Source organism: Rhinatrema bivittatum, unplaced genomic scaffold (genome assembly GCF_901001135.1).
Source record: "Rhinatrema bivittatum unplaced genomic scaffold, aRhiBiv1.1, whole genome shotgun sequence".
In the NCBI taxonomy this organism is placed as follows: Eukaryota; Metazoa; Chordata; class Amphibia; order Gymnophiona; family Rhinatrematidae; genus Rhinatrema; species Rhinatrema bivittatum.
Window position 1 is genome coordinate 18,138 of NW_021820411.1, and position 20,342 is coordinate 38,479.

General features: G+C 49.4%; 1 protein-coding gene across 2 annotated transcripts in view; it reads left to right on the forward strand.

The window, feature by feature from the left end:
* The window catches only part of VBP1 (VHL binding protein 1), a 37,634-nt gene that overhangs the window by 15,053 nt on the left and 2,239 nt on the right, over positions 1-20,342 (forward strand). For both annotated transcript variants that reach the window (XM_029586045.1, XM_029586046.1), the window contains exons 4-5: positions 6,622-6,720; positions 20,017-20,155. In XM_029586045.1, coding sequence (XP_029441905.1) covers positions 6,622-6,720; positions 20,017-20,155 — 238 coding nt within the window. The remainder of the gene's footprint in view (positions 1-6,621; positions 6,721-20,016; positions 20,156-20,342) is intronic.

Below are 20,342 nucleotides of genomic sequence, written 5' to 3' on the forward strand. Positions count from 1 at the left end.
CGATAGCCGTCTCCTGATCCCGGTAAGTAGGGGATTAACCGGTGGGCTGGTCCGTCCCCTTGCACTCTGAAACGGGTGAATTCCTCGAGTGCCGCCTCCTGTGCTGCGATTGATGGCATTTGTTAAAAATATTTTATTTCTTACTGTGCACAGGTTCCTGGGACTCTGGAGGGGCAATTTCACCATTTTTTTCAATTGTCTCTGGGATGCCGCGGGGCTCTTCATGTTCGCTGGTGATCTAGCTCTCCCGCGACGGTCTTTGTGCACGTTGCCTCCCTGGCAGTGAAGGACCGTCGGAGAGTAGCTCTGGAGCGATTTTAGCGTGCTCTCGTAGTGCAGGCAGAAAATCTCGTCCTTGCCGGGCTTGGGCGGGAACGGCGGCCGTTTTGCTTGCACCACGATCTCCTGTGGAGCTGGATGCAGGGGGAGGGGAGGCCCCTCCTCCGCTTTCTCCACCAAACTTCAGTCCTGTTAGGCCTCCAATTCAGGTGCCCGCTTCCCCTCCAGGTTCTGACCCCCCACCCCCCCCCGCGGAGGGGGGCCTTAAAGGGCCAGACTTCCTTTCATCAAAATTCGTGCTTTTAATCCACAAAGCTTTTTTGGAGGCTGAGGCAGAGTTGCAGGCTGGAGAACCTCCGCCAGCAAAGGTTGCTCGGCTCTCGAAGGGGTCAGATGCCCCTAGAGGGAGGACAGGCCATGCACCTTCAGACTCATTAGGGCCTCCGGCTTCCGTTCCTTTTGATCCTCCTTCGCGGCACCAGCTCCTCGGAAATTTGGACAGGGATGTTGATGGGTCCAACCCAGTGGAGGGGGATGATCCATGGGTTCTCCGGTTATTTCGGAGGGAACAGCTGGATCCTTTGATTCCTCACGTACTGGCGGAGCTAGGTATTGAGGCTCCGCACTACTACAGTGGATCCCGTCCTCTCGAGGCTTCGGGTCCCCCCTAAAACCTTTCCTTTTCATCCTATGCTACTGCAGCTCATGACCCGGGAGTGAAAGTCTCCTGAGGCAAGCCTTCGGGTAGGGCGGACTATGGAAAAGCTCTACCCATTGTCAGACAATTCCTTGGATGTCCTTAAGGTCCCTAAGATGGACGCAGCGGTCTCTGCCATCACTAAGCAAATGACCATTCCGGTGGCAGGGGCTACCGCTCTTAAAGAGTTGCAGGATTGGCAGCTTGAGGTTCTTCTTAAACGGATCGTTGAAGTTTCGGTGCTGTGCGTTTGAGCGGCGGTGTGCAGTAGCCTCATGCTACGGGCGACCCTTAGATGGGTGCAGCAGTTGCTCACTGCTCAAGAGTTGCCTCCGGCGGAAGCGGAGCAGGCGGATCGAGTGGAGGCAGCTGTTGCTTACAACCCGGATGGCTTATATGATCTTCTTCGTGCCTCCTCGTGCACCATGGCTTCGGCAGTCTCTGCTAGAAGGCTTCTGTGGCTCTGTAACTGGTCAGCTGATGTTTCCTTCAAAGCCCAGTTGGGCAATCCTCCCTTTAAAGGAAAATTCTTGTTTGGGGATGATCTGCAAGCCCTTATCAAGTCCCTAGGTGACAACAAGGTGTACAAATTACTGGAGGATAAGCCAAGAACCTCCAGGGCCTTTGGTTCAGCTTGTCCTCTGTTCCGGAAACAGCGCAGGTTCTGCCAGACCAGAGCACCTGTCTTTTCTCGCCGGCTCAGAGGTCTCAGTATTTCGGTCACGTGGATCGCTTTTGTCTAGCAGCCTGGCTTATGAGAGGAGGCAGTTGAGGAAGAAAGGTTAGGTTATCCTGATTCGGTTATTTCTACCCTCCTGCAGGCGCGGAAGACGTCTACTTCGCTTGCCTATGTTCGTGTCTGGAAGGTTTTTGATGCCTGGTGTAGCGGGTTGAATGTGTCCCCGCGTCGCGCCTCTATTGTTCATATTCTGGCATTCTTACAGAGGAGGGTCTGAAGAAAGGCTTGGCATGCAGTTCTCTCAGGGTGCAGGTTGCGGCCCTGGGCTTTTTGGGGGGAAGATTGATGGGATGTCTCTTGCAGCTCTTCCGGATGTGTCAGTTTCCTGAAGGGCACTAAACATTTGAACCCTCCAGTTCGACCAGTGTGTCCTTCTTGGAGTTTGAATCTGGTTCTCCGTGGATTGTGCGATCTTCCCTTTGAGCCTCTCAAACGGGCCATGTTGAAAGACCTGACTCTCAAGGCGATTTTTGCTGGTGGCTTATCACTTCGGCAAGACGAATATCGGAGCTTCAAACATTGTCCGGGAATCTTTTCTCTAGATTTCAGACTCAGGAGTGTCTCTTAGAATGGTGACCTCTTTCCTGCGGAAGGTTGTATCATGGTTTCACTTGAATCAGACCATGGAGTTGCATGCTTTCACGGATTTGCATCGTGATTCTCCTCAGGCTTGCGACTTGCAAAGATTTGATGTGTGGCGGATTCTGCTTCACTATTTGGAGGTGACCATTGTCTTTCGGTTGTTTGACCATCTGTTTGTCATATGGAGTGGTCCTAAGAAAGGACAGAAAGCCACCAAGCAACTATTGCCCGATGGTTGAAGGAAGCCATATCTTCGACATATATATGTCTTGGGCTCGCAATACCGAACGGTTTGAAGGCGCATTCAATCCAATCTCAGGCGGAATCTTGGGCGGAGAGTCAGTTTGTTTCGCCACAGGAGACTTGCAGAGCAGCTACCTGGAAATCTTTACATACTTTTGCTAAACATTACCGTTTGGACGTCTGTGATCTGGATGTAGCCTACTTTGGCAGCAGTGTTCTTCGAGCGGGACTCTCCAGGTCCCACCCCGTTTAGGGCAGTTTGGGTATATCCCAGTGGTCTGGACTGATCCTGGTACATACATGGAAAGGAAAATTGGTTCTTACCTGCTAATTTTCATTCCTGTAGTATCAAGGATCAGTTCAGATGCCCACCCATGGAGCCTGGAGAGTCTGTTCAGTCTCGTCCTTTCATTCTGCAGAATACTTTAAAGTGGACAGCATTCAAGTTGCATATGGAAGTACTTCCTACATGTACATAAGTTATGCAGTTTTCATTAGGCAGTTTGATATAGCCATTGGTTCTTAAGTTTGGGATTTTATGATTATATTTCATTCTGCCATGGTATGAATTATACTGGCACACCAGGTTAAGAGGGGGTGCCTGTTCAGTTTTTTCTCTCACTACATCATTTGGAAGGGAGACACAACCCAGCGGTCTGGACTGATCCTTGGTACTACAGGAACAAAAATTAGCAGGTAACCAATTTTCCTTTATCCTGGGCTCCTACTATTAGATATTTCGTCACCATTTTGCTGCTCTCTTCTTAGATGAGTGTGCTAATTGCTTAGTTCATAATTACTCCTGGGGGAATTCTGTGCACAAAATCTTAAAATTCTGTAACTTTTATATTGGTCAAAATAACACAATTTACATTCGTCTTTAAGTAATTTACATTCAGGAGCGGATTGGCCTGTCGGGGATCGGGCATCCCCTGGTGGGCCAGTCGCGCTAGTCACGTGGTCTGCCGAGCGCGGCCGTGACAGAGCCACGCTCTGCAGACCACGTGGTATCTCCTGGGTGGCGAATCTCCGGGTCGGTCTTCATCGGGAATCCGCCGCTGATTACATTTTAAATTATTACTTAGAGATGCAGAATTTTAAAATATTTTGAGCAGAATTTCCCTAGAAATTCACTGTAAGAGTGTCCCTTCCACTCGCTCTCCCTACTCCCCAGGCCACTTTGCCCTCTCAGGCCCCTACTCCTCCACCTGCCAGTATCTCTCCCCTCCACCTCTAGGCTCAACCTCTTCAACTCTATTGCCAGTCCCAGAGTTTGACCCCGTTCTCAGTACTGCCCCTCACACAGGCTCCCTCTGTCCCTCCCTCTCTCACGCACACGCTCCCTCTCTCTAGTACACATACACCCCACCTCATACAGGCTCCCTCACTCTCTCGCACACACACATCTCCTCATACAGGCTCCCTCACTCTCTCACACTCATCCCCTCATAAAGGGCCCTCTCTCTTGCATGCACACCTACTCAAGCTCCCTTTCTCTTACACATACATCCTCACACAGGCTACCTATGTCTCTCTCTCTCGCACCCCTTCACACAGGCTCTGTCTCACACATACACAATCCCTTCACACAGGCTAGCACCCTCACTTACACACGATCCCTTTTTCATGTACACCAGCTCCCTTATCTCTCTCACACACACACACACACACACACACACACACTCCTTCCCTCTATCTGAAACCCACAATCAAGCATCCCCCCCACTCTCTTACCTCCCATGCTGTCTCCCCCTTCCCTCTCCTCTCACCCCTCTCCTTTCTCACACCCCTCCCCTCTCACTCACACACATTCACTCTCACCGTGGCCTTCATCTTCGCCACGAGCAGAGCACACTCCGCAGCACACGGGGGCCTTCATCTTCGCACGCTCCATTCGCGGCATGCCGGGGTCTCCTCTGCTATTTTCTGCACAGAATTTGGAAATTCTGCACAGGGGGGAAATTCTGAGAAAACTCTGCGTGCCGCAGTAGTGCAGAATTCCCCCAGAACTAATAATGGTATTGGGCTTATAATAACATCTTGGTGGATGTTGCCTGTGTGCATTTCTAATCCATTGTAAAAAGACCAAACGGCCCCATGCAGTCTGCCAGCTGAGATTCTTGTGGGACTCGGTGGGGAAGGCTTGGTAGAGGGTGGATCAGTGCAGGGGTGAGGGCAATTCCCCCTACTACTACTTCTTAACCCTTGCACTCTATACCTTGACCTGCTCCCCTCTTTCTCTTCTCACCCCATGTGGTTGGGGGTGATAGTAGGATAGATGACTGTTGGGGGACAAAAGCATGGTACTGGGTGCAGGGTTTGGGGGAATAAGTACACACTTATTACCCCTTGAACTCCCCCCCCCCCTCCCCCGGTGTGGGGGGACTGATGGAGGAGGGTGTACAGGTGGTATTGGGCCAGCTGAGCCTGGGTTGTCTGTGCTCCCACTTCCTCTACCTTTTCACTCTTATCCTCCCCAGTGGCTGTGTGTAGGAGGGGGGTGGGGTGGATTATTTGTGTGCAGCTGCGGGGTATATGGGGAGGATGTGGATAGAGGACCGTGTGGGTCACACATAACTTCCTTGTTGCACTCTTCTCATGTCCCCCTCCTATGTAACTCCTCTCTCAACCTCCCTCCCCCCTTCTTTCTCACTTCTGGCTTCGTCTTCCTGCTGCTAGGGAGGCCTGGGAAACGCCTTTGTACACTCACAGAGCCTCTTTCGCTGATGGGGTCTGGGAAACGCTAGAAGCCCACACGCACCCACACACACACACTACTGCTGCCGTGGTGCCCATTCCAGTGGCCCTGGGCCCGCACAGCCTGAAGCCCCCTGCTTCAGCAGCATGCCAACCTCTCCATCAGCCCTAGATAAGCATTGCTGTCCATGTACATGTGCAGATGTGCTGCGATGCGATACCTTGCTTTGAGGCTGTGCGAGTGGAAGGTGGTGGCACAGAGAATTTGTGGATGGGGGCTGTATGTATATAATTGGGGGGTATTTGTGCAGGTGGGTGGTGGTGTGTGTTTGTTTTGGGGGTGTATAGCTTCAGTGGTGTGAGTTGAGTTGGTGGTGCAGGGGGTGCGAGTGTTGCAATTGAGTTGGTGGTTTGTATGGTGGGTGGACGTGTGTAGGTGTTGGCGGGCACGTGTAGTGCTAGGAGGGGTGAGTGTAGTTATGTTTTTGTAGTGTGAGTGATATGTGGTACTGTTAAGGGGTGAGTAGGCATGCGGGGAGTTGTATTGCAGCTGGGTTTGCGGAGGTGTGTTGAGGTCTAGTGTTGCGACAGGGTTTCCAGCAGTGCATGTGATGTAGGCTGTTGTGGTTGAGGGTATATTTTTGTGGTGTAAAGGGGGAGGTAAGTCACCAGGGGAAGGTAGGTTTGGAGGGGAAGGGGCTGAGTGTTGTGACTGGGTTTATGTGGTGGGGTAGAGGGGATGATGGATAGTGTGGCATTCTGGTGGTGTGACTGGCAGTAGGAGGCCTTTGTCGGTATGGAGATGTTTTTGGGGTGTTGGGTGGGGCAGAGGTGTGTTTGGGGCGTTGGTGGGGCGGAGGTGCATTTGGGGCGTTGGGTGGGGCGGAGGTGCGTTTGGGGTGTGGGCACTTGTTCTCATTCTGCTTCATCCTTCCTCCTGTACACACTCTGCCCTTGACTCTCTTCCCCCCTCCCTGAGCACCAGACCTGCAGTTTCCTCCCGTCTCAGGCTTGCCTCTTGGTGATTCCCGTCTCTGCTCTCCTGTGTGAGCAGACCAGCTTTTTGCACAGTCCCTGGGACTCACTTTGCACATGTTTCTACTGCTGGGGCTTGCCCTCCAACTGTTCTTGCTGATCTTGCGTGCAGTGGTGCCTGCACATGTGCCGTTGGGCTGAAGTGATTACCTGGATCCCCTAATATTCTTATAAAATAGAGATTTATTGCCCACTCTATCCACAATTCTAGGCAGGTCACAGAGAGCACTATACAAGACAACCCAATGTCCTAGCATATAAACTGCTCGATTATGATTGGCAATCCAATGAACTCATTGCTGCTTGCGGGGCGCTGTGTGCAATTATACAAATCATTTTATTTCTGCAGGAATCCACAGACCCAATGGAGACCAGGTTTTTATTGGCGGATAATCTGTATTGCAAAGCCTCAGTTCCTCCTACAGATAAAGTGTGCTTGTGGTTGGGGGTAAGTACACTGAAAGTTTTAAGTGGGTACTTGCCAGGTTCTTATGGCCTGGATTGGCCACTATTGGAAACAGGATGCTGGGCTTGATGGACCCTTGGTCTGACCCAGTATGGCATTTTCTTATGTTCTTATGTTCTTAAGTGTTCAGTGAAGTCCTAAACCCCAGGCATTAGCCTTATTCCTGGTTCTATGATTAAGGAGAGTGATGCTGAAGCAGTGCATTCCATTGTATGTAAATTGTCATTTCCTATTGTGTAGCAGATGGACTCAGGACCAATGGGTATAGTTGATAGCAGTTGGGAGACGGAGTCAGATTTCAAGCTGACGTCAGCCTACATAGACCCATGCATAGCTCTTCAGTATTTCTTCGTCTCCTAAGCAGTTTGGGACACTACACAACACTTGCACAGTGTTAGAAAATCCAGACCAAAAAGAGAAAGAAATTTTACCTCTACAAGACGAGCCCAGTCTCCTGCGGTGAATGCTAAGGGTCCCTCCCCCAGTCGAGAATTCCTGAGGTGATTTCCGAGATCCCTCAGAGGCAAGCCTCGGTCCGGTAGCCGGTTCCCGGCATGGCCTTAGCCCCCAGAGTGGCTGAGAGGCAGCTGGTGCAATACAGAGCACGGCGATGAAGGTATATTCCCTCTCCCCCCGAAGCCGGAGACCACCCGGCACAAGACCGGGTAGAAAACTTTCTTAAAGTCTCTGGTCTCCGAGGCTCGGATAGCCGCACAGATCGTCCTTCCAGCGTCTGTTACATCGGGTTGAGCATCCCCGTCTGGGCTAGTCCCCGATCCGGTCTAGGGTCCACACTCGTGGAGACTCTCCGGGGGGGGGGGGGTCGCCATCTTGTCCGCGTGGTCGTTGGCGCCATTTTCCCCCCTTGATTGCCGTATGGTCCGCATAACTGAGTCGTGCACACAGCAGCTAGCCGGGCGCACAAAAGACTTGTGCGTACAACGGTGCCGGGCGCATAGCAGCGCGCACAATGGTGCCGGGCGCACATACGCCTGTGCATACAGCGGCGCGTGCATCCCCGCTAAGCACACAAATAGTGGCCTGCACGCACATCTTCCACATCCTGCATGCACATCGTCAGCGCTCCCGGAGCGCACAACTAAGTCTCCCAGCGCACGCACCTATGCGCACAGACGAGTTTTGAGCCACTCCACACGCACAAATCATGGCACCGCCGGCCAAGAAAGCCAAAGGAAAAGCCCTCTGCCCAGCCTGCCACCTGAGAGCTGCGCAACCTGAACTGGCCTCTGCCCTATGCCTGCAGTGCGAAGAAACTCAGGGGGAACCGAAGCAAGGCCCCTTTCAGCCAGTAGAGGAATCTGGCTCCACCAATGATAGTACCCCGGACCTCTGTATCTCTCTGACCCAGCCCCTTCTCAGATGGGCTCCTCGGGGAACTCCACTGGACCTTTTCCTGGGTGGAATTCTTCAAAGGGCTACAATCCTTTCTCCAGGCACAATCAATGCAACCTGCGATACAGCCACAGTCACCACCAGAAGCGCAATACCTTCCAAGCCCCTCCCGGGTCCCCTGAGACATGCCCCAGCCGGGCAAAAGCCTCCCCCTAGGGGACACAGACACCTCGGGGGAAGAGCCTGACTCCCTGGAGGAAGGGGAAATCGCTCCAGGGATGGAACCATGCTGAACCATGATGCTGTTCTTCTCCAAAGACGAGCTGCCAGATCTCGGGTCTCTGAGCTTGAAGACACTGGCCATTCCTGATGCAAGTTCCACAGCAGAGCCAAAGATGAACCCAGTCCTGGTCGGTCTCTGTCAGGCCTCATGCTATTTTCCAGTGCTGCAGGCTGTACAACAACTGATTGACCTGGAATGGAATGCCCCGGAGGCCAGCTTCAAAGGAGGATGGGCTCTAGAAGCCCTATACTCCCTGGAACCCATGGCCAAACAACTCCTAGGTTTCCCAAAAGTGGATGCCATGGTCTGCGCTATCTCAAAATGCACTACCATCCCAGTCAAGGAGCTGCACTCAAGGATGCTCAGGACACATCAGGAATCCATCCTTTTTTTTTCAATTATCTTTTATTAGGAACACCCAAACAGGAAAATGTAACCATAATGAACAACAAAACAATAACCAGGGGCGAAGTTCCATATTTTCCCCCATTTTACAACCCTCCCCCCTAGGAATCCATCCTTAAACAATCATTTGATGTTGCAGCAATGACACCGCAAATCGCCTCCTGCTGTGCCGTGGTGACTTAGAACCGGCGATATCTTTCCTCACGGATGCGCCCTCAGACCTGGTGTGCACCTCTATCAGGGGCGTCTCATCCGCAGTGGCAGCCATAAGGCAACTATGGCGCCGAAATTGGTCAGCCGACGCGACCTCCAAGACGAAACTCACGAGAATGCCTTTTAAAGGATCCCTCCTGTTCGGAAGCGCACTGGAGAAGTTAGCCAACAAATGGGGCGAATCCCCAGTCCCTCGGTTATCGGAGGACAGGAACAAAAGAACCCAGCACCCCTCGGGCAGAGGAGCCCAGCGTTTTAGACCATATAAAAATGCAGGCAGGGCCCAGTCCTTTCAGAACAGGCACAACAAGAGGGGAGCCGGCTCAGGTACAGGCCTCGGCCGCAACCCACAATGAGAATCAACAGACCCATCCACAGGAAGAAGCCATAGGGGGCAGACTTACCCTCTTCTACCAAAGATGGGTTGAGATAACGTCAGACAAGTGGGTCCTAATCATCATTCAAGAGGGATACTATCTGGACTTCCACAGCATCCCTCCAGACAAATTTATGAGATCACCGTGCCACTCCCTCTCCAAGACGATGGCGGCGGAAACCACACTGACAAAACTACTTAGCCTAAAGGCGATAACATCTGTGCCCATGCACCAACAAAGTACTGGTCACTATTCCATCTATTTTTTTTTTTTTTTTTTTTGAAATATATGTTTATTAACTTTTTGTAAAACACAAGCATTAATACATACAAAACAAGAGATAACAACTACAAGCATAAATGCAAATAGAATCTGTGTAAGTCATACAATTCCCTGCAGGTTAATAGCAAGTGAGGTAACTGTTTGTACCGGGAGTTATGCGAAGCCTGAGATAGCGGACACTGAACAGAGGTAGTATAAAGCAAAGAAAACAGGCCACCTAGGCTGTGTTGCGTAAATCAGGTGTGAAATCCTTATAGTATGACAATAAGCATGACAAACCAGTGAGTCATCTCTATGGCTAGTACAGTAAGTCCCCTATAACCTCCTTTCCCCTCTCCCTCTACTTCGGGGATCCCCCTCCCACCCTCCCTGCCTGCCGGGGTAGCTAAGTTGAGCTGTGAAGAGGAACTTCAAAGTTAGATCCTGCAAAACACACTTCCTTCCAGAGAACACAAACCCGTAGGGAACGCAGTAAGCAGATGTGTTGAGATAGCTGGCATATTCGGTGAGGAATGAGAGTACTATCCCATATATGCAAGTAAGTGAGCTGGAAGCTCAGGGACACCACTACATAACTGGTCGTATAAGCGACTTGGTGACCAGGAATTAATGAATTTATCCAGGGTGAACAGTAGGTTTTAGGTATTGAAACAAGGGCTCCCAAATGTCTTGTATGAGTTTGAACTTCTTGAACGAGGTGTTCCGAGCCGTGGTAAATTCAAGACTGCACAACGAGATCAACCTCGAAAACCAGGAATCCACCGAGGGTGAGTTAGCAGAGAGCCAGTGTATAAGAATCTGTTTTTTGCCCAACAATCCCACTCTGTGTAAGTAGTAAATGGATGGCAACGAAGGTTCCCAGGTCAGCAGCGTGTGGGAGCCAAAAAGCCAGAGGTTGGGATCCACTGGTAAGGTATGGCCTATGGTCAATGAGCAGAGATGAGCCAGTTCTGTCCAGAAGGTGCGTATGTGGGGACAGTCCCAAAAGCAATGGATGTAGGTGCCTGTGTGTGTATGGCACTTGGGGCATAGGTCTGTAGGTGCAATATTGAGCAATTTGGCTTTGGAAGGAGAAATAAAATACCTCCAAAGGAACTTATAATGCGTTTCTTGTAAAAGTACATTGTCGCTAATATGCTTGGTCATCGTGAAAAGTTGTTGAAAATCCTCAAAGGATACGTTAAAAGATGGCCATGTTGACCATTTGTGGTAGAGCTGTCGAATTGGTTCAGAGGTACCTAGCTTAGAGAGAGCCTTATAATACCATGTAATGATAATTTCTGCGCAGGGTGTTCAGGGAAGAGCTCCTTAAGCTTGAGAAGAGAGGGAGTAGGCGAGAGACTCTCTCTTTGACTGTTGAGGTAGTGCTGAACTTGAAAAAAGGCAAAATAGGCGTCAGTAGACAAAGCAAAGCGGCCTTGTAATGTAAGAAATGAGTTAGGTTGGTGGCTGGTATCATCAAAAAGTTGGTAGATAAAACGCAACCCTTGTCGGTACCAAGTGTGGAAAGGGGAGGCCTGGGCTCCTGGCGCGAAATCTGGATTATGTACGATGGTGATAAAAGGCGTCAATCGAGAAGGTGACCCAAAAAGGTGGAGTAGGTGGCTCCACACTCTACGACAAGTTCGCAGCAAAAGGTTGAATTTAAGATTTCTTGGTAAGTGATTCGAATCCAGCTGCAGGAGGGGATTGAGCCCCGGAACGCCATACCAGGCTTTGAACATTTGGGTAGGAACGTACGTGGAATTAGAAAAAAGCATGTTCCGAACCAAGCGAAGATTACATGCCATGTTGTACCACAAAAGGTTCGGACAGCCCAGCCCCCCTTCTCCTTCTGGTCTATACAAAATGTCCATCGAGATACGGGGTTTCTTTGCCGTCCATAGAAAGGTGCGGAGCGCTGTAGTGATACAAAGCAGATCCAGTTTGGTTATCCAAAGGGGAATCATCTGAAGGATGTATAGCCATTTGGGCAATAGTATCATCTTAAAAAGTTGGATCCTGCCTTTTATGGACAATGGCAAATGACGCCAACGTGTGAGTGTTGTTGAAGTGTATTCGAGTAAGGGTTGAGATTAACCTTATATAAATCATCAATATTGATTGGAACTCGTATTCCCAGGTACTTGAGTGCAGTCGCGACCCATCGCAATGGAAATGGGCCTGTCCACGTAGTGCGAACCGTGCCAATAACATCTACTGCCTCCGATTTTTCATGGTTGATTTTTAATCCAGCAAAGGAGCCAAAAAGTTCTTGTAAGCGCAATACGTCTGGTAAGGATGATTCCGGATGCAAAATAAAAATCAAAATGTCATCCGCGAAGGCCGCAACCTTGAATGGGTTACCAGAGTCTCCAAAACCAATGACCCTGGGGCTCGCAGCTATCTTCCGGAGAAGTGGATCGATGGCGATGATATACAAAAGAGGAGAAAGGGGGCAGCCCTGGTGGACTCCTCTACAAATAGGCACGTTTTGGGATACCAATCCATTGGCCACTATTCGGGAGATCGGAGATCTATACAAGAGCTCGATATACTTCAAAAAAGCCCCTTCAAAGCCCATGGATCTTAAAGCAAAAAACATGTATTTCCAAAAGACACGATCAAAAGCTTTTTCGGAGTCAAATCCGATGGCCAACGCAGGGGTGTTCGTGGATCGACAGATCTTCATAGCCGTAATTAATTGAAGCATGCTAGCGTTACTCTTGCGTCCTTTTACAAAACCCACCTGATGATGGGAAATCAGATGAGGAAGAATCATGTTAACGCGCTCCGCCAAGACCTTTGCTAAAATTTTAAGGTCGCAGTTCAGTAGAGATATTGGGCGGTATGATCCCGGCAATAGGAGATCCTTACCTGGTTTGGGCAAGATAATAATGTGAGCAAGATTGAAATCAGTTGGGAACAAGTTCTTATGCAGGCCATCTCTGTAAAAAAAGGTCAGGGTATCGGTTATCTGGTGTCTCAAAAGTTTATAAAAGTCATACGAAAGGCCGTCAGGCCCAGGGGACTTCCCCGTTTGAACCGCGGCTATGGCATTGGAGACTTCAATAGGTTGAATAGGGCGGTTGAGAAAGGCCAAACGTGAAGAAGAGAGGTGAGGGAGGGAAAGGTCTTGAAAAAACTCCTCTTCTGCCGACCGATTTTCATGTTGCTCAGCAGCATAGAGTTGCGTATAAAATTCCCGGAATACATCACAAACTTCATCTTGTTGCGTAACTCGATGACCTCTAGCATCCTTCATCTGAGAGATGAAATGTTTCGGACGCTCCGCTCGGACCAAATTATCCAAAAGCCGTCCTGCCTTATTACCAAACTGGAACAGTTTGTGTTCTCCTCGATCCAATTGTTGTTGCGCCCTGGTGTGTAATAAGGTATTTAGTTGGCTCAATGTCTGATAATATTCCTTCGTCGGATGATCCGGTTGGGAAAGCATGTTGAGTTTGTGACGACGAAGCTATTGTTCCAGTAGTAGGATATTGGAGTTTAGTCGCTTACGGAGCGAGTGAGTATATGAGATGATTTCACCTCGGAGGACAGCTTTAGAGGTTTCCCACAGTAGTTGGGGATTATCGGCATGTTGATTATTCTGTTGAAGAAAGTCGTTCCATTTATCTTGCAAGAATTTTTTGAATTGAATGTTCTGTTTAAGGTGGGTTGGAAATCGCCACATGCATGGCCCTGTTGTCCCACGTGTCGTATGAATCTGCAGTAAGACTGGAGAGTGGTCAGAAATAGCTTGTGTGCTGATAGTAGCTGAACTGATGCGGGCGAAACTGCTATGGGAGACCAGGATGTAGTCTATGCGGGATAGAGAAGCATGCGCCCTGGAGATGTGGGTGTAGTCTTTCTCGGTGGGGTGCAACACCCGCCAGATGTCCAGGAGGTCCAGCTGAGAGCAAAGATATGCAATGCCTTTCAATTTTTTGGATGGCGTCTTCAATACAGGGGGGCTGCGGTCCACACTGGCATCATGAACACAATTGAAATCCCCCATTAGTAACAAAATACCCTGCGTGTGAGTAAAGTAGCAGATTCCCCAAGCATTCAAAAAAACTATGCCGATACTCGTTGGGTGCGTAAACAGTGCAGATGGTAACTAACGTGCCATTCCAGAGACCTGTGACCAAAACATAACGGCCGTCAGCGTCAATAAGTTGGTTAGTAACAGTAAAGTTGAGATTTTTATGGATTAACACTGCAACTCCACCTTTCTTCCCTTGTGCTGCGGAGGAGATACAAGTTCCCACCCAGTCTCTGCGTAATTTTGCACTCTCGGGTCCGGAAAGATGCGTTTCCTGGAGACAAGCTATGTCTATCTGCAGGTATTTTAAGTGATTGATAATTTTCTTTCGCTTGATGGGGGACCCCAGGCCATTCACATTCCATGTTACTATTTTATCCATAAGCCTGGGGGACCCAAAAACTCTGGGGCCCAGGCCCCTGGTAGCAGCGCTGTGTCAAGAGCAGGGAGGCCCCCAGCCTAGTCTCCCTGCGTCTCTGCGGAAGGAAATGTCTAGTTCCTGAAAAGAATTGAGAAAGGTTATAGCATCCCCGGCAGGTCCCCCCCAACCCCCGTCCCCAATCCCAAGCATCAGACTAACAAACCACTGTTTCAGTGGTGTAGAGATCACGAGTTACATGTGTACGGGTGTCACACCCCCACTATGATGAGAAACATAAAGTGCTCTAACTTTAACAGCTATGACAGTACTTCACAGGTACTTTTTCAGGCATTGAAGGAAATATATCACAAGTAAGACATAAGAACCAGTGAAGAAAAGAGAACACAAGAAAACAGAAACATCAGTTTAAACTGTTGAATAAGTAACTGTTATACCATATCCGCAGTTTTAAAAGTCCAAAACGCAGAAACTGGAACACGTATGCAGCCTCCGTCTGCCAGGAAACTTGTGCTGCACATGGTCCTCGAAAGCCAGTATATAGAGGGCCAGTAAAAGTGTCCTGAAAACTGGCAGGCAGTCCGTAGTCTGTTTGCAGATGGGGTTTACCAAAGAGACCTAAAGTTAAGACCCGATGAGGAGACAGACCCGCTTTTGAAAGCCACTGCCCAGATGGCACCAGCCTGCTGCCCCTGGCCGGGAGGACCCTCTCCCTCTCGAGGTGCCCAAGGTCGCAGGTGAGGTCTGACTCCAACGGGTGACGATCCAGAGTGTTAAGTCGTCGTTCTAGCAGACAATCAAGGCTTCTGGAGGTACAGTCTAGCCGCCGCCGGGGTGTCAAACAAATGAATTTTATCGGCTCCCCATATTTTTAGTTTCGCCGGGTAGAGTAAAGAAAAGCGTACCTGTCGGTTGTATAATTCCGTGCAGATCGGGGAGAACGCCTTCCTCTGTTCTGAGACCCGCAAAGAGTAGTCCTGAAAAACTCTGATTTTTGTCCCGTTATATGCTGCTTCTTTCTTCACTCGAAATGCCTGCCAAATGTCTTGTTTGTGTCTGTAATTTAACAACTTGGCGATCACTATGCGGGGCCGAGTCGCTGTATCTTTCTTCGGGCCAAGGCGATGTGCCCTTTCAACCACCAGACTGCCCTGCAGTGCCGCCAAACCAAGTTCCTCCGGCAGCCATTTTTCGAGGAGGGGGCATAGCTCGTTATGTTATGCTTTCTGGAAAACCCAGAAAGCGCAAGTTAGCCCTGCGATCCCGGTTCTCCAGGTCATCCAATTTTTGTTCGAGGTGTTGAATTTGGACTTCGTGCGCCGACAGAGAGGTGGGGAGCACAGTGTAGTTATCCTCCAGCGCCGACACGCGGCCTTCCACGAGTTCAATGCGGGGGGTAAGTTCCGTGAGAACAGAGCACACCGTGGTGAGCCTTTCCTCTATCCCAGTGATTTGTTCACCGAATTTTTCATCAAGTGCCGCCTTAACTGTCTCCTTGATATCAGCCAGCGTTATAGGAGTCTGTGTCCCCTCCGCTGTCGGTCCGGCCTCCGCCGCCATTTTAGGATCCCCACCTCGCGGTTTTTCTTTATCCTTTTTTGTGCTCCTTGCCGCCATAGCCGAGGGCGATTTCTGCATATAGCGAACGATGGACATAGGCTTTTTTCTCACCAGTAGTTTAATTGGGAGTCATCGCAAAATAAGAGCAGATGAGAGGCGATTGTGGGGGCGGACACCCGGAGCTCGAGAAAAAACCTCTTCCCGGCTCACCACATCACGTGATCTCTCCTTTCCATCTATTTTATTGTCCCCAAGGAGGGAACGTTCCGGACCTCCGCATGGAAACCCTGCGCTCAGTTATAAGGGCAGTACAACCGGGAGAATTCCTGACTTCCCTGGATCTATCCAAAGCCTATCTCCACATCCCGGTCCACCACGACCATCAGCGCTTCCTACGATTTGCGATACTGGACCATCATTACCAGTTCTGGGCGCTACTCTTCGGACTAGCTACCTCTCCTCAGATGTTCACCAAAATCATGGTGGTCGTGGTGGCGACACTGAGGAAAGAAGGAATCCTCGTACATCATTATCTGGACGATTGGCTGATCAGGGCAGAATCTCCAGAGGAAGGTTACCAGGCGACCACCAGAGTCAAGAATCTACTGCAGAATCTCAGGTGGGTCGTCAGCACAGCCAAAAGCTGCATGCAGCCCTCCCAATCGCTAGAGTACTTGGGAGTCCGGTCGACACCAAACAAGACAAGCTTGTTCTTCCCCCTACAAGGAGAAGGAAACTAATGGACCAGTTGCAAAAACTGTTGAACTATGTTCGCCTCAAGGTATAGGACTACCTCCAAATCCTCGATCTCATAATATCAACCCTAGAAGTCGTCCCATGGGCAAGGGCCCATATGTGCCCACTACAATGTTCCCTGCTGTCACAATGGAATCCGATGTCCCATAACTATTCCATCCGCCTCCAGCTACCAGCAGAGGTTCAGACCCAGCTCCAATGGTGACTACAGGAAGACCATCTGAGCAAGGGAGTAAGACTATCCCCACCGACCTGGATCTTGCTCACCACGGATGCGAGCCTGCGTGGGTGGGGAGCCCACTGCCAGGATCTAACGGCCCAGGAGCAGTGGGACAAGGACGAGTCGATATGGAACATAAATCAACTGGAAGCCCAAGCAGTCAGGCTAGCCTGCCTACAATTCAGTCACAGATTCCAGGGCGAATCTGTCAGTCATGTCAGACAACGCCACAACAGTTGCCTACATCAACCACCAGGGAGGAACCAGAAGCCAACAGGTGTCCCTGGAAATAGACCCCCTAATGGCGTGGGCGGAAGCAAACCTGCAAGGGATCTCAGCTGCCCACATCGCGGGAAAAGACAACGTCATTGCGGTCTACCTCAGCAGAGAGAGTCTAGACCCAGGGGAATGGACGCTGTCGACCACAGCCTTCCAGTTGATAGTAAACCACTGGGGAACCCAGCCATGGATCTCCTGGCAACCCGGGACGAGAACTGCAGTCACGAGGCCTCGTCCAGACCTGGCCACAGGAAGACCTGCTGTACGCTTTTCCCTCATGGCTACTACTGGGCGGGATCATCCGCAAGATAGAACACCACAGGGGGCTAGTACTTCTAGTGGCCCCGGACTGGCTAAGAAGGCCATGGTACGTGGACATGCGAAGACTTCTTGCGGGGAACCCTCTGTGCCTACCTCCACACAGGGACCTTCTCTGGCAAGGACCAATCCTCCACGAAGATCCAACTAGATTCTCTCTTACGGTCTGACCATTGAGAGGACTCGCTTGAAGAAAAGTGGATACTGTAAGGCAGTGATTGACACCTTGCTCCGAGCACGCAAGTTTTCCACGTCTCTAGCTTACATACGAATATGGAGACTATTTGAAGCCTGGTGTGAGGACCGCGAGATCCTTCCACGGATGGTCAAAATCCCCATGATCCTGGAATTTCTGCAGGACGGCTTGAAGAAGGGGTTGTTCCTCAACTCCCTCAAGGTTCAGGTGGCCACGCTGGCCTGCTTCAGAGCCAAAGTGGATGGCATCAGTCTATCAACTCATCCAAATGTTTCCTGCTTCCTGAGAGGGGTCAACAAACCACCTAAGTGGCCAGTGCCCCTATGGAATCTCAGTCTAGTACTAGACTTCCTAGCGGGAGCTTCCTTCAGACCTACTCGCGTCTGTCACTACAGCTACTGACTTTGAAGACTGCATTCCTAGTGGCAATATGTTCAGCCCATTGCATCTCCGAGCTTCAAGCCCTATCCTTGTCGAGAATCGTTCCTCAGGTTCACACCGGCATCCATACAACTATGCATGGTCTCCTCTTTTCTTCCGAAGGTGGTTTCTCAATTTCATCTCAACCAAACCATATCTCTACCATCTTCAGTCGAACGTAAGGACTCTGAAGACTCATGCCATCTTCGCCACCTAAATGTCGGCAGACTCCTAGTCCAATACCTGGAAAGATCAGAATCAGTATAAAAGACTGATCACCTATTCATCCTTCACAGTGGTAAGAAACAAGGGGAAGCGGCCTCGCGGGCAACCATAGTCCGCTGAATCAAAGAAGTAATCAAGGCGGCCTACGTAGAGGCAGGGAAGCCTCCGTCTCTACAAGTCAAGGCACATTCCACAAGGGCCCAGGCAGTGTCCTGGGCTGAACCTGCCAAGATCTGTCGGGCGGCGATGTGGTCCTCCATACATACCTTCTCCAGGTTCTACCGCCTGGATGTCCAGGCCCAGGAGGACACATCATTTGCTAGGGCAGTACTAAATGGGCCACAGGCAGCCTCCCACCCGGTTCAGGAGTAGCTTTTGAACATCCCATTGGTCCTGGGTCCACCTGCTACACGCTAGGAAATGGAGAAATTACTTACCTGATAATTTCATTTTCCTTAGTGTAGACAGATGGACTCTGCATCCCGCCCACGGCTGCCCCAAAATCAGGAAACCTCGGGTGACAATCCCTGAGAGAAAGACAAGCACGGGTAAGCCAGGTATTACCCCTAGTTCAAGACACCCATAGTTGCCAGGTGTCTGCGTTATCCGATAGAGTGCACTGGCGGTCTCCAATTGGAAATCAGTTGAACCAGTCCTAGTTAATCAAGTTAATCAAGCTATTAGAGCACACATATATCCACAATTGCTTATCAAGGAGAATACTGAAGAGCTAAGCTTCCTGCACGGGTATATGTACTGGTGCTGCCGTGAGATTGAAATCGGACTCAAGTCTCCCATCTGCTATCAGGAGTACACTACACCCATTGATCCTGAGACCATCTGTCTACACTAAGGAAAACGAAATTATCTGGTAAGTAATTTCTCCATTGATAACTTTATATGCGGTTTTATTTGTGAAATTCATTTTGATTTTGCTACAGTAAATCATCTCAAGCTTTACCAGAGAAGGGATGATTTAAAAATATGAGTGTAAAGTAAAAATAAATGGCCATTTATACCAGCATTGTTGAGCAGAAGACATTTATTTATTTATTTATTTTTCTATGCCGATGTTCATCGTACATATCACACTGGTTTACATAGTAAAAGTGGGGTCTATCGATGTAGATTTCCTATTGTACATTGCGCTTTGTAACATTATTTCATTATATATTTTGCATCTAGTTTAGCAGTACAACAGCATTTTTAGAAATTAGTTCTGTAACTTGCCAGTGTTTCATTTGTCACTTGCTAATTTTGTTATGATTAGTTATGTCTTATTAAAGTATTCTTCTCATAAGAGAAGTAAAAAAAAAACAAACTACTGCATAAATCTAAGCTCATGCAAACTCAGTTCAAAAAGTATACTTGGGCTCTTAGCACTTCTAGGGATCAGGCAGTAATGGAATTATTTAAAAACAGAAGACCTTAGAATCGGATTTAGTGCTGAGCAGATGACCAGGGATACAGTAACATCCCTGGAATATTGAGGCTGAGACTGCTGGAGAAGGAAGGCTTGTCTGCTCCATGGGACAGGGGTAACATTTAGCAACAACATGAGAGCAAAATTAGATTATGCATCTGAGAGAGCTGTATCCTGCCCTCCTCAGCAATAAAGGATCATAGCAATGCTGGGTATGCAGTTTAAATAGGAAGAAATTTTGAAGGAAAAGCAATTTCACAGCTAGTAAGAATACTCAGAAGGCTGTAGCTTGGGAAGAGAGATTTCTTTGTAGTCTTAGCCAAATCTGGGGATTAAGCTGGAAAACAAACAAAAGAGAAATAAACAACTGGATCAGATAGGGGAAAGATGAAGTATGGTATCACACTGCTGACACCATTTCCTCCCTCGGTGCAGGCCTAACCAATTTGCCAAAAAGAAAACCTTTTGCTTTTATACCTGCACTATGCTTCTGTTGTCTGGAGGGCTTTGCAAAGGTAAAAACACATTTGCGCCATCACCAAAAAGTTCTGTTTGTTTCTGCCAGGCTAATGTGATGCTGGAATATGATATTGATGAGGCTCAGGCTCTGTTAGAGAAAAATCTGTCCACAGCTACAAGGAACCTCGATTCTGCAGAAGAAGATTTGGATTTTCTTCGCGATCAGTTCACCACAACAGAAGTCAGTATCCTTTTAGGATGGGAAGAGAAAAATCTACATTTCTGATGTGTTCCGTGCTGTTTTTCTTGTTCCTATAGAGAGCATTCCCTTAGTCCCTTTCGAGAAGGTTGTTGACCAGTGGATCTCCTTAGGTGCCTCCAGACAAGGGATTTGTGTTTTCACTGGGCTTGGGCCAGTAGCAGCTGCCGTGC